The sequence below is a fragment of the Sciurus vulgaris genome, assembly GCF_902686455.1.
Source record: "Sciurus vulgaris genome assembly, chromosome: 10".
Classification (NCBI taxonomy): Eukaryota; Metazoa; Chordata; class Mammalia; order Rodentia; family Sciuridae; genus Sciurus; species Sciurus vulgaris.
The window spans coordinates 2,927,066-2,940,853 of NC_136470.1; the positions used below are offsets into that span (position 1 = coordinate 2,927,066).

General features: G+C 55.4%; 1 protein-coding gene across 13 annotated transcripts in view; it reads right to left on the bottom strand.

Moving 5' to 3' along the window:
• Positions 1 to 13,788, bottom strand: part of PDE9A (phosphodiesterase 9A) — an 86,091-nt gene that overhangs the window by 15,944 nt on the left and 56,359 nt on the right. For 4 of the 13 annotated variants that reach the window (XM_079100464.1, XM_079100459.1, XM_079100468.1 and 1 more), the window contains exons 5-7: positions 11,857 to 11,911; positions 11,045 to 11,115; positions 4,935 to 5,049 (exon numbers count right to left, since the gene is read on the bottom strand). In XM_079100464.1, coding sequence (XP_078956590.1) covers positions 4,935 to 5,049; positions 11,045 to 11,115; positions 11,857 to 11,911 — 241 coding nt within the window. The other 9 variants (XM_079100466.1, XM_079100465.1, XM_079100461.1 and 6 more) reach the window with 7 other exon arrangements.

The following is a 13,788-nucleotide window of genomic DNA, read 5'->3' on the forward strand; positions in this document are numbered from 1 at the left end:
TCCTCGGGCCTGGGGCTCACCTTGCAGGGCACCGGAAGGTCATTAGAGCAAGAGCAGAAGATTCCCACAGTCAACCCCAGAACCACAGATGCCGCTTGGTCTCCTCTGCAATGGAGTCCTGAAAGCAGTGAGCACGGGCTCCCGGACCTGAGGACCCTGCAGGGACCTGGGCCATTGTATGGGGCTCATGGAAAACACGTAGAGTTGGTGAGGAATCTCTTTCCGGTTTGAGACAAGCTTCTAAAAATTCTTCCCTCCCCTGCTTCCTTGCAACTCCAGGGGATCAAATCCAGGGCCTAACACATGCTAGGCAGGTCCCCTACCACTGAGTTCCCCAGTCCTAAAAGTCCTTCTTTTTCATGATACAGGCAAAACTTTCTTATTTTAAAAAATCCAGACAACACAGGAGTAAAGAGGAAACACCCCCAAGTCTTTGCTCCACCCACCTTGTCCCCCTGTGCCCACTCCCTGAGATCCCTTCTGCTAGCATTTTGGTCCTTGCAGAATGCACCTGGGCATGGGCACACATGGAGAGCCACTTGTACGTTTGAACAACTTGCTATTTCCACCTAATGTCACAGACTCAGTCTGCCTGGCTTTATGGAGCTGGTCTCATTTTCTAATGGACATGAAGTCCTTGCACGGTTCTCTGAGGTGTGTCTGCAGCACATGCTGTTGGTCTAGTCCCCAGAGCTGGACTGTGAGGATGCCTGCAGTTTCCCCATTGTGCACAACGCTGAGAGCTCAAGTTTCTAAGTTTTTCTTCTCCATTCAACATGAAGCTGTTGCATCAGAGAACAGAATGAGCTAGGTGTGTTGGAATGTGCTGGCCTGCAGGGCTGTCCCAGGAGGCTGCCTGCAGCGGTGGCCCCAGGGGGTCTGGCTCCCCTGGCCAGGGGACTGAGCAGGCCAGGAGCCAGGGGTGGAACTCATCCAGAGGAGGGCTGCAGGGGTAAGGGCCACCTGGCTGGCTTGGGAGTCACCCTGCAGCCAGGCAGGGGGCCAGCATGTCAGCTCCTGTGATTTATAAACAGAGCTCTGTCTTCTGAAAGAGCCATTTATCCTGTGTAGTAACAGCCGTGGAGGAATGCACAGCCTTTAAGTCTTACGTCTGCTCGGGGAGATTTATCTTAAGAAAAATAATTAGACATGAGAAAATGGCTCTGTGCACAAAGAGACTGCAGCATTATCTGCTGCTACGACAATCCAGAACACACTAGGGGCCACCTGGAGGCCCCCAGTAGGAAACAATTCAAGCCTCTTTGGCTCATCAACGTGAGGATTCTACATCATTATGAATGTGATTATGAATATGATGCAAAGCAAGGGAGTTCAGGTGAAGGAAAAGAAAAGGCTACACACAACAGGGACACAAAGGCGGTGCATGTTTGGTGGGTTAAAGAAAGTGCTGGCCTTCTAGAAACATCTGTGAGCTGCATGCTGGGAAAAATTTAATACAGTAATCTTGCATAATGTGAGTGAACAAAAGACCACAGAACAGTCCTCTTTAACTGTCCTCAAAGCTGGGTGAGTGCACATGGAAAGCTTCCCATCTGGTCAAACTGGGGGCATTTGCTGGCTGCTGTCGTCACTGGTGGCCACCACAGCCCCGCCCGGGCAGTCTGGGGCTTTGCCAAGAGCCTCAGCTGTTTTCAAGCTCAGGATGACAAATGCCTTCACTTCGGAGCGGAGCTGTCTATGCTATTGTCTTGGCATGCTGCTGTCCCTGCCTTCCAGCCCGCACTCGCCGAATCGTCAGAGTCTCTACAGCACTGGGATGTACAGAGGGGTTCCAACATGGACTTGCAAAATAATGACAAAAGCACCAGATGTGCCAGTCAAAGCGTTTCCAGTCGCCCTGTACGCGAGAAAGCCTGCTAACTCATTCTGAGCGGGGAACTTGACCTGTGCAGTTAAAAAACTAGGGCACACGGCTGACTCCTTTCTGCCTCTACCTCTTGGGTAAACTTCCAACCCGGGCTTCCTCAAGGCCTGTGTCCCCGGGGGGGTCCTGCAGGCCCCAGTAGGCAGGATGACTCGACTTCCGGAACCTGGTTCCTTCCTGGCAACTGCAGCATGGGAGCAGAGGGCCTGCTGGGTGCCAGCGACCCCCTGGGCCAGCGGCCCTCTGCACCGTTGCCAGGGGGACACACGGGGCAGCTGGCGGGGCGCCTTTTCTTTTCATCCCACTCGGCAGTATTTGTTTCCTTTCTCTGCCTTCCCATCCTCCCCTCCCCTGGGGCTCAGTCCAGTGGCCAAGCCTTTCATTTTGGGGTGAGAGCGGAGGTCACAGACCTAGGGCCCTCCCCAGCGCGAAGGACCGCACACGTGCGCTGCTGTCTGCCTGACAGCGCCGGAGCCACAGCTGCAGCCTGAGAACCAGCTAGACCCTCCTTCTCTTGAAACAGTGTGACAAACCTGGAGCCTCAGGAGAGGGCGGCCTGCTCAGGGGCGCTGGCGGGCCAGCTATGACCCCTCCTGTCCCCAGAGGGGCTCTGCTGGCCCCAGGCTCCCAGCTCGGAGCCCTGCCAGATGCGCGTGTGTGGTGAATGCAGGTCAGCCTTCCAGGCACATCTACCACCCTGAGGGCGTCGGCCTGGGCTCTGCCCCCGGTGCCCTTCTTCTCCCCTCTGCTCCCCATAAGCAAGAACTCGGCTCTGGGCTGGGCCCACATCACGAGAAAGGGCTGCTCAGCAAGGACACAGCCTCTCCCTGCAGACCAGTGAGGACGAAGCAGCGCTTCAGGAGCCCAGATCCAGGGCGAGTGGCCAGGGCACCCACTTGGACTAAAGCAGACTCCCCAGGGCTGGAGTGGCCACGTGCACCCACTCGTGACTAAAGCAGACCCCCCAGGGCTGGAGTGGCCATGTGCACCCACTCGTGACTAAAGCAGACCCCCAGGGCTGAAGTGGCCACGGCACCCACTCGTGACTAAAGCAGACCCCTAGGGCTGGAGTGGCCACGGCACCCACTCGTGACTAAAGCAGACCCCCAGGGCTGAAGTGGCCACAGCACCCACTCGTGACTAAAGCAGACCCCCAGGGCTGGAGTGGCTACGTGCACCCACTCGAGACTAAAGCAGACCCCCAGGGCTGGAGTGGCCACGTGCACCCACTCGTGACTAAAGCAGACCCCCAGGGCTGGAGTGGCCATGTGCACCCACTCGAGACTAAAGCAGACCCCCAGGGCTGGAGTGGCCACGTGCACCCACTCGAGACTAAAGCAGACCCTCCAGGGCTGGAGTGGCCACGGCACCCACTCGTGACTGAAGCAGACCCCTTCCCTCTGCAGGGGCTCATGGCTCTCCTCCGAGGCTGGTATTCCAAAGAGCAGGGAAGGGCTCTTTTCGGGGGTGCCAGAGGAGCGGCAGGGTCTGGGGCGGGGCGGATGAGAGTTTGTTTTCCTAACGTGCAGGCAGTGCTTCGGTTCGACTTCCTCTGGTTCTGGATTGAAGAGGCCCATCCACCTCCCTCACTGCCAGAACTGTGTGCTGAGAACTCTGGGTCCAGAAGTCTGACAGGGCCGGGAAGGAGCCCTCCCAGGCGCAGGGTGCGTGCACTCTAAGGATGTGCTTCCTGCAGAGCACAGGGGCACTTAACTGCTGATGGAGCTGAGTGCGTGCTGCAGCCCGGCTGCCCGAGGCTGCTGGCTGGTTGGGCTAGATCCCTGACCAGGGCCACTTGCCCTCACCTGGGCCTGGGAAGAGGGGGGATGCCAAGTCCAGGGGTGCCTCAGGCCTCCATCGGCCCAGCCATGTGGCTGCCCTGTGCTGAGCAGCTCTAGTCTCTTCCCAAGGCTACATGGGAGGGTCCCTCATGCTGAAGGGGCCTCTGGCCTGGGGACAATAAAGATGAACTGCTAACTCATATTTCCCGTGGTCACAAACTCCTTTGCCCTGACACCTCCAAATCAAACTGCACGCGGCATTCCCTGTGCCAAATCAGTCCCCAAGCCAGCGTGATGAACCAGCGGGGTGTGACTCACAGGGTAGCTGCTCAGCCAACCTCCTGAGAGGGCCAGGGGGGCTGGCCCATGACGGCTCTCCTGCCCCTGCTCCCAAGTGGATGGCCCCTGCTCCCTGTGCTCAGGCACAGTCCTCCACACGTTAGGAGGCTGAGGAAGCGTGACGCCTTTGCCCAGGATCGCTCCTCTGCTCACATGCCCGCAGAGGCCCCGCAGCGGCTTAGTCTCCTGGGCAGGGCCGGCAGGGCAGGCGGGGCAGGTCCCTCGGTGGACTATGTGCCACGTGGGCTCAGGTGTGAGCTTGCATCAGTGCCATGTCATTACTGTGCAGCTCTGTTCTCGGTCCGCAGGGGGCTCGCCCATGCTTATTGTGACCGCAGCTTTGGAGGAGGGACCTTCCAATCGACTTGAAGAGGCATGATGAAACCTCAGGCATGTTTTACATGAATTCAGGTCACTGGTCCCCAGAGTGTCCCGAGGGACCCCTATTCTGAAGGGCATGTGATCTCTATGTCTGCGATAGCTGGAGCTCTTGCCACATTGTTCCCTGATGGCTGCGCTGCGGGGACATCTCCTGGTGTGAGGACAGGGACGTGGGTACCTAGATGCTCAGGCCTGGTAAGCCAAACACCCATGTGCTCTTATTGTTCTTTTTCTTTAAAAATTGGCACCAACATCTTGCAAGCTGGATGAACTCCTGTGCACACTGGGTCTGCAGGAGGATCCCCCACCCCCACCCCACCATGACGTCACCTTCCCTGCCTCTATTTGTTGCAAACACCTTTACGTAAGAAGGTCTCGGGCTGGGAGAGTAGGACCTGGGACAGGGGCTGCCTTCAGGCTGTGTGGCCACAGCCAGAGCTGGGGAGGCACACCAACCCTTCTTCCGGGGACACGAAGCCCATGGCCCCAGCCAGGTTCCACCCAGGCCCAGGCCTGCTGCCCACAGGTGCCCCCAGTGTGGGCCTTACCTGCTGTTTCTGGCTGCCAGTTCCTCCCTCATCTTTCTGATGTCGCTCTTGCATTTCTCAATCTCCACCACTTTCAGTCCTTCCACTGGTGACAAAGAGACACAGCAAGAGGTTACTGCAGAGAGACATGGAGGACCAGGTGACTCGGGGCCCTAGGGAGCATGGGCACATGGCGAGGCTTCTGCTCCGGCCTGCTCTGCTGACATTTAGGATGGGCTCCACCTGCCTGGGCTTGGCCACAGGAACTCTGCTGTCCCCGGCATGTTTCTGGCAAGCTTGAGCCACTGTGTCTGTGCCGTGTCACAGCGTGGAAGCCTCCTGGCCCTGTCCCCACATCCCCACTCTTGCCCATGTACTGCACTCTCTCTGTACTGCCCAGTGCCAGCTGAGGATATGAGACGATTCTTACTCCAAGAAGGAACAGGGAAATGTGGCCCTGGGCATTACAACGCAGTGAAATCCCAGGCTTCCCCGGCAAGCATGAAAACCTCAGCAAAACAAAACTTTTTTTCAGAATTTTTTTTTTTTTTTTTTTTGCAGACTGCTTTTTGATTCATTGTACACAAATGGGGTACAACTTTTCGTTTCTGTGGTTGTGCATGATGTAGATTCACACCATTCGTGCAATCACACACGCACATGGGTAATGATGTCTGTCGGTTCCACCATCTTTCATACCCCCGCCCCCTTCCCCCTCTCATTTCCCTCTACATAATCTAAAGTTCCTCCATTCTTCTCTCACCCCCACTCCGCCACCCCCATTATGTATCATCATCCACTTATCAGGGAGAACATTCGGCCTTTGGTATTTTGGGATTGGCTTATTTTGAAGCTCCCCCCGGAGCAGTTAACCAGGAGAAAATGTTGACCTAACCCAGAGGAGAAATAAACAGGCCAAGTCAAGGACTGGCAGAGCTGGGTTTGATGGCGCTCCTGGCATACTGCTCCCAGTCACGGCCTGCAGAGGGCTTCCAGGTCTGAGTGGTCCTTGAGGAGTGACCGTTAGCTTTGTTTCTCTGTAATACACCTGAGTTCTTATGCAAACGGCTGCTGCCCACCATGTCCTTCTACCCTGCTCCTCTTCAAGCTCGGCTCTGAATAACTGCTCAAGGTAAAACAGGAACAATCTCTGAAGGAAAAGCAAAGGGACGGCTGTTCCTGAGGATCCCTCCCACCTGAGGGAGCCAGCTGGCCACCCTGCAGTCCAGAGGCAGCCTGGTGGCACTCAGTCAGGAACCTGCTTCTGCCCAGGGGTGCAGCTCGGCTCTGGTCCTGGTGACTGGCTCCTGGGCAGGGAGGCTTCTGCCTTCCTCTATGCTAAGATGGAGGGAGGACATGGGGACTGGAATGCAGGCCTGGGGTGTGCATGCATGGAGTCAGGGCGGTGGCCTCTGAGGCACTGAGGATTCTTGACAGCTCTGCTCCTCATGCAGAGCCACGCTGTCCTTCGGAGGGGGTTCTTCCTGCTTTCTTACATTGTGGGACCCTTAAGAAGTTGCCGAGGGCCACGGTCTTCAGCTGAGATGAGGCGTGGCCTCTCAGGGCCTTGTCCGGACCTCAGCGTCCCACCCTGTCTGCCTGAGGCTTGTCATGAGGACACTGACAGGAGGCAGTGGCACAGCAGCAGCTCCATCATGTGGATACTCGAAAGGCAGAAAGTTCCAGAAAGTGAGTAGATCTAGGGAAGAGACAGGCCTGGAGCAGCCAAACAGGGCAGCTGTGTCTAGGGTTGCTCAGGTTAAAAGCACTGTTCTGAACACCAGGTTCCCTTTTGGGAGAGTCCGCAGCTCCCCTCTGTGGCTCCTTCCAGTCCCAGGAGCAGAACCGCCCTTAGGGGCTGATGGGCAGTGGCGGAGGACACTGGAGTCCAGGCCAGACACGAATGCTGTTCATCACATTTCGTGTCTATGCTCAAACTGCAGGGCAGAGACCAAGTGCCCAAAGAGAAGCTCCCCTCCCAGCACCCACAGGGCCCTGAGTCCAGCCCAGCACTGGCCTGTCCCTGGCCTGAACCATCAGACAGGCTGACTTGCAGGTTTGGAAACTTGGGCTGTCCTCTTGGATTTTAGAAGGGTGTTCTTTCTGGGGGCTTCTGCAAGTCCCTGTCTCCTGAAGATTTTTTTTTTTTTTTTTTTTTAAATCATAAGCATTGGGTGTTTTATTTACTTTTGTTTTTATTTTAATTTTTTTATCATTAGCACTGGGTGTTTTATTTACTTTTATTTTTATTTTTTATCATTAGCACTGGGTGTTTTATTTGCTTTTATTTTTTAGTTCTTTTTATTACGATTTGTTCTTTTTAGATGTATTCTAGGAGAGCTATTGGCTCGGGGGAAGGGCTTTGGTGGACACAAGGGCTGAGCAGGTGGCTAAGGGCCCCCACCCCCGTGGTGCTTCCTCCGCCTGCTTATGGCAGGAGCCTGGTAGGGCCCTGGTGGACGCTCTCCTCCAGCTGCAGAGCTGATGGGACTGTGTCTGGAGGGGTCTGAGCAGAGCCACTTCACATTCTCTCCAAGCACTGCCCCAGATCTGCCTGAAGAACTTCCCGCACGACAGAGAAAAGCAGGAGCCTTCTGGGTGGTCTGCATGACCTTTGCCCCCAGGGGCCAGCTCTGCCAGTGGCACATGCTGGGTTTAGGTTTGGTCCAAGCTCAGAGCACCAGTACACAGAGTGGACAGGGCAGGACCACGCTGAGCCCAGCAAACCGCAGCCTCTGAGTGCTGGTTTATGAATACATCGTTGACCTCCGAGAAGCCCTGACTCCCTGCAGGAGGCTCGACGTTCTCACACAAAGGAGAAAGGCTTGCAACATCAATTAGGAGAAAAGGGAGGCTGGTATTTGATTCAGAAGATGACATGTTTAAGAAGGTCGAAGACATTCTGTGCTTAGTGTGTGCAAGCAGGTGATTCCACTTAGAACAGGTCCCAGGCAGTGGGCTCCAGCAGATGCCTCCTTGCTGAGCAGCAGAGGGCAGGCCCTGCAGGCTGACAGAGCTGTGTGCTGGTGTGTATGTGCTAAGGCGCACACCTCTGTGCTCAGCATGTGTGTGTGTGCATGTGTGTGTGCATGCATCTCTGCTCAGTGTGTGCATGTGTGTGCACCTCTGTGCTCAGTGTGTGCATGTATGTGCACCTCTGTGCTCAGCATGTGTGTGTGTGTGTGCGTGTGCACCTCTGTGCTCAGCATGTGTGTATGTGCATCTCTGTGCTCAGTGTGTGTATGTGTGTACACTTCTGTGCTCAGCATGTGTGTGTGTGTGCATCTCTGTTCTCAGTGTGTGCACCTCTGTGCTCAGCATGTGTGTGTGTGTGCATCTCTGTTCTCAGTGTGTGCATGTGTGTGCACCTCTGTGCTCAGCATGTGTGTGTGTGTACCTATGTGCTCAGTGTGTGCATGCGTGTGCACCTCTGGCTCAGTGTGTGCATGTGTCTGCACCTTTGTGCTCGGTGTGTGCATGTGTGCACACCTCTGTGCTTGGTGTGTGCATGTGTGTGCACCTCTGTGCTTGGTGTGTGCATGTGTGTGCACCTCTGTGCTCAGCATGTGTGCGCGTGCACCTCTTTGCTTGGTGTGTGTGTGGTCGCACAGGTGAGGGTCTGCGTGGAGCAGCGTGCAGTGACTTTCCTGGTCCAGCAGCTCAGGCCAGCTGGCTCCTGACAGCTGTGCAGGCTCAGGACTAGGACTGACTGGGTGGGGCAGTTTCCTCGTGGCCCTATGGGAGGTCTGGCTGCAGGCCCCTCTCAGAAGGACTTCCCTTCCCCTTCCCTACGCATGTCCTTGGGTTAAGGCACCGTGTCTCTGGGCTGTCTCTCTGGAGCTCACACTGCCCAGGGCTCAGCACAAGTGGATGTCCCTGGCCACATCCACACTGCAGGAGAGGCAAGGAGACTGGGATGTGGCCAGCCAGAGGCAGGAGAAGATGAGCCCAGAGCCAGGTGGGGTCCAGCAGGGGAGAACCCGCTGCTCGGGTCAGGGCTGCTCGGGCTTCACCTGCACAGAGGATGTGGGGGAGGAGCCACCTCTGTGCAGACACCAGGAAGAATGAGAGCAGAGCTGGAGCTTCCCCTGGGGTTGGGGAGCGGGGAGGCAGGCAAGGGGCGGCCGTTGGAGGAGCAGAGGAAGCGAGGTGCCTGCTGTGGGGGCACTGACCAGCCAAGGGAGCCTGTGGCTTCCACATCTGTCAATGTGCCTGGCGACTCTGTGGCAAGCCTTGCCTGTGTTCCCAACTGAAAGCCCTTCCTCAGCATCCCTGCTCCAGGGGGCTGGTAGGAGGCTGAGCTGGCCTCCCGCTGACGCTGGAAACGCCCGAGGCTCACTCCGGTGGTTGCACCCGGCCCCCAGAACCTGCGAACATGACCTTGTTTAGGGAAAGTCCTTGATGGAAATGAACAGTTAGAGATATTGAGATGAGACCGTGTTGGAGTCAAAGATTAGTGTCTTTAAGAGAGACAGGTGGAGGGAGATTTGAGACACGGGGAGGATGTCAGGTGAAGACAGGCAGACGTCAGGGACGCAGGGTCCCAGCCAGGGAACGCTGAGGATTGCTAGCAATGCCAGTCACCTGAGAGACGATGGGACAGAGTCTCCCTTGGGGCCCTGAGGAGCTGGGCCTGTTGACACCTTGACTTTGACCCTGGGCCTCCAGCGTGGTGAGAAGGCATTTCTGTTGATCAAGCCCCCACTTTGTGGAACTTTGTCAGGTGGCCCCAGGAAGCGAACACCCTCATGTTTCTGACTTCCCTCGCGGCAGGGCTGGGCAGGGGGTCCAACGCTGCAGGCTTTGAGTCTGTGCATGGCGAGGTGAAAAAGCAGCCTGAGTCTGTGGGGGAGGCCAAGGGGACCATGGAGACAGGGGTCCAGAGCGAGGAGTGCCGGGAGAGCTAGGGCAGCATCTGGGGCTCGGGAATGGCAGTGCTCAGCCCTCCAGCTCAGACGGGAGCTGCCTGAAGTCCCTCAGGAAGAGAGACATGCTCTGCTCCAGTCTCTTCCCTGCCGTGTGCCTGAGCCCTCCTGCAGCTGCCCCTCTTCAGCGCCCACGAGGGGTGTGACTTGCCCGGCAGGGCAGGGCTGGTGTTGGGAGCAGCCTGGCCAGCTCTGTTGATCTGACTAGTTTGCTGCATGGACCCTTGCAGCCTCCTCATGCTCCGTGCTGCATGGACCCTTGCAGCCTCCTCATGCTCCGTGGGTCAAAGGCACTGCCTCGGGGGTCCAATGAGCAGGTGAGGTTTTAAAAAGCCAACATGCTCTGAAAGCACCGGTGCATCACGCTTCCACTTGTCAGCTGAGCCCGTCCTAGCACAGCACTGACGTCTTCATTTTTTTTTTTAGTTAGAAGCAATTCAAATGCCGTAGGAAGAGTGACATTCAGTCAATCTTACAAACATAGATCTGCCAGATGTTTTGGGGGGACAACGTGTAGGCCCCTAATGGCCTTTTGTTTGGATACTGTTTGCTTAATCCTGTTAATAAATAAGGTGCCCATTAATCATGAGCCTCCACCAGGACATTGACAAAGCGCCTCCCATGCTGGGCTTCGGGCAGAAGGTGGGACGTCAGGCAGGTGGAACTCAAGCGCAGATCCTGCCAATACTGCTGAGGACGCAAAGCGTGGGAGACTCGAGGTTCTCTTCCTCCTGGAATGTGGATTTTTGGTAACTGAATCGAGACTGGAATTGACTCTCCTTTGCTCACTTTGCTTTTCTGCTTTGCTTCTGTGATGATTGGAAACCAAGAGATAACGACTTCGTAGACGTATTCCAAAATATTGTGGGACCACAGCACGGTGGGTGTGCAGGAATGTCCCCATGTCTGCAGAAAGGCACAGATGAGATCCGAAGCAGGGGCTCCCAGGGCCAAGCGTGGTGCCCGCGTCTCCCCCTGCTCTTGTGTGCACAGAAGGCTTTGTGCCTCGTGCCGCGCTGCTGTACAGCAGGAGTGAGGTGCTTGTGGCTCCCTGTTCCAGCCCTGGCCAACGTCACAGGCGTCCCAAGCATTTCATAAAGAAAATAGTTGTGCTTGCCTGTGGCACTAACCTCGTCCCCGTCCGTCCAAGTGGCTGACTGTAACGGAGGTTAAAAGACAGAAGCAGAAAGGAAACAACCCACTCACGTTCCACTCGCTTCTCCAGCACGGCCAGGTGGTTTGCGACTTCAGCTTTCAGTTCATTGATTTTAAACGCTCTAGGAATAAAAGGAAAAAGACACCAAACATCACTCATAAAATCCTCCCAGCTAAACTTGGCCCAGCAAACCTTCATGGCTCCCTGCCAGGGGCGAGGCCTCCTGGCGGCTGGTGTGGGGCGGGGCCGAGACAGAGCTGCATTTAAGGAACTCAAATGTCCCCGGTTGGGGGATGGACTTCTCTCATCTGGGCAGTGAACAAGCTTACAAGGCCCTCTGCTCACCAGCACCCGCCCCCTGGAAGCAGCCCCCTTCAGGGGACGGGTGTAACCTCTGGAGCTCCAACCATTCAGCTCAATGATTCGCGGGCTTTGGAAAATCCCACCCATCTCTCCTTCCCCCACTTTAATCACCCTGGACAGTGAGATGCTGCAGAAAAATCAGAGTGAGACAACAAATGCCCACTTAGCATCAGTGGGCCGCTCAGGATGAAGAGGAAGCCTCTGTCTACAAGGGCCTCAGTGAGGAAGCTCATTTTTAAAGTGGTGCTTAAAAAAACGTAGACTGGCCTCTAGTCCAGAAGAGCCAGTCGAGAAAATTCTCTGCCGTTGGAGCTCACATTCTAAAAGTGACCATGGGACCTGGTCTGTGGGACAAGGTGAGCGTTTCCGGAGGGTGCCAAGCTGCTTAGTGGCAGAAGTCACAGAGGGAGTCCTGCTGGCCAGGGCCAGCCTCAGAGCAAGGCCTCCTGTGCCACGGAAGCAGACGGCCCATCGGGACAGCGTGTGGAGGACTGTGCACCTGGAGAACTGCTCTGCCACCTGCGCCAGCACGCTCTGGGTTAATTCTTCTCTCTCTGAAAACCAAAGAAGAAAGGCAGGTGGAACACAGGCACAGGGAGCCCGGAAGCCACCACGGGCCCAGTCCCAGGGCTGTGGCCAGGAACGGCCGGGCAAGCCAGAGGGACACGTGGCCTCCCTGCCAGCAAGCCAGGCAGGCCTCTCTGGGCCTGGGGATCCCCTTCCTCCTGGACCACGCCAGGCCTGACCTGCTCTCGCTGGCCCTTGGCGGAGTCCAGGATTGTGTTCTCGAGGCGACAGCACTAGCTACGGGCTCGAGGTTTCCCTGAGTGCCCAGGCCTGTTTATGGGGGCAATTTCAAATTCAAGCTCAAGTGCAAAAAACCTGCCGGTGTTCTCCTGGCAGGCCTGCAGAGAGGAAGCAGGAGGGCGGAGTGGGTTGGCCCTCGGCCGCCTGGTCTGTAAAACTGGGCTGGGCGGCTGGTTTTACGAGGCTCAGGTCCCAGGCTGACTGTGACCTGCCTCTTTTCCTGTTTCCTGACCAACCCCATGCTGGAGACTCAGGGCAATGCCCACAGGACTGTTCTTTTCAGCAACTCTGTGTTCTCGGGCAGGGAGCCATCTCTTCCTGGTCCAGGTGTGCCATTGCTGTATCCCCTAAGCCCTGGTAGCCTCCACGACTTAGTCCTGAGTTCACGTAAACTTCTGTGTTGGCTTGATGCTTAGCTCTCCATGTGAAAAAACAAGACAAAACAGAACCCCTCCAAATGAGCAATATCTTATAACCCAATGTGGCAATGGGGTTCAAAAGCTAACACTGCTTGTATGCTCTGACTGTATCTCATATCCAGGGAACAATCATGAACGTACACAAAAGGTGTTCATCATAATGTTATTATTTAGACATAGTGAAAACCAGAACAACTTATATGTCCATCAAATGGGGACTACGTAATCATTATGGGAAAAGAAATGAAGATCTTGAAAAATGTTCCTATTGTTAGAGTTAAAAAAAATCTCAGCAGTAGTAGAGAATGATCCCATTTTTCAAAATATATTGGGAGGATACATTCCAAAGTAACAACGGTAGTTATGCTTTGGTTGTAAGACTACACATAAAGTTCATTTTCTTATTTTTGCTTCCCTATATCTTACATATTTTCTATAATGAACATAAGTTAATTTCATAAAAAGAAAAATATTAAAACCAATCAGTTTAAATTACCCTCTTGAGACCCTGCTGCCTCTCCTGCCTGCAGGGGGCCCTCTCAGTTTCACACTGCCCGAGCCACGTGTGAAAGCGGTGTGACTTTGTACCAGGGGCAGGGCTGTCCCCCTGCCCCAGAGTCCGGCTCTTCTCCTCCCAGGTCCTCACCATGGTCAAGCCACACCCCAGCCTCATGTGACTTCTCCTGGTGACCACCTCCCTGTGGACAGCTAGATGCAGTCTACCGACTCGCCCCCAACCCCACACCCTGTGTGGACTGTGCAGACCTATGTCACGGTGACTGTCTCTTGGTCAGGTGTGACCTCCTGGAACTGAGTTTAAACTCACCAATGCAAACTCCCCACAGGAAACCTGCTGGATAATGTGCAGGGCCCAGCGACGGTGCTGGCCCACGGGCCTCCCCTCTCTCCACATGCTCCCTGACCTCCATGGTTGTGGCTCTGGCCATCCCATTCACTCCCAGAACTCTGAGTAATAAGACCTTTACTTCCACCTGTGTCTCCTAATCCCTAAGGGTGTAAGCCATCTTAAGACTCTAAATCACAGCACTGCCACTGTGTGTGGGCAAGATAGCCCAGGTCTCTCCAGATTTAGCACTCCATGACTAGATGAGAAGAGGAAAAATCTCTTGAAATTATAAGAGCAAAAACCCCATTCAGAAAACATTCATAGAGCCACAGGTTGAACTGCTGGCTGGTCCAAGGAC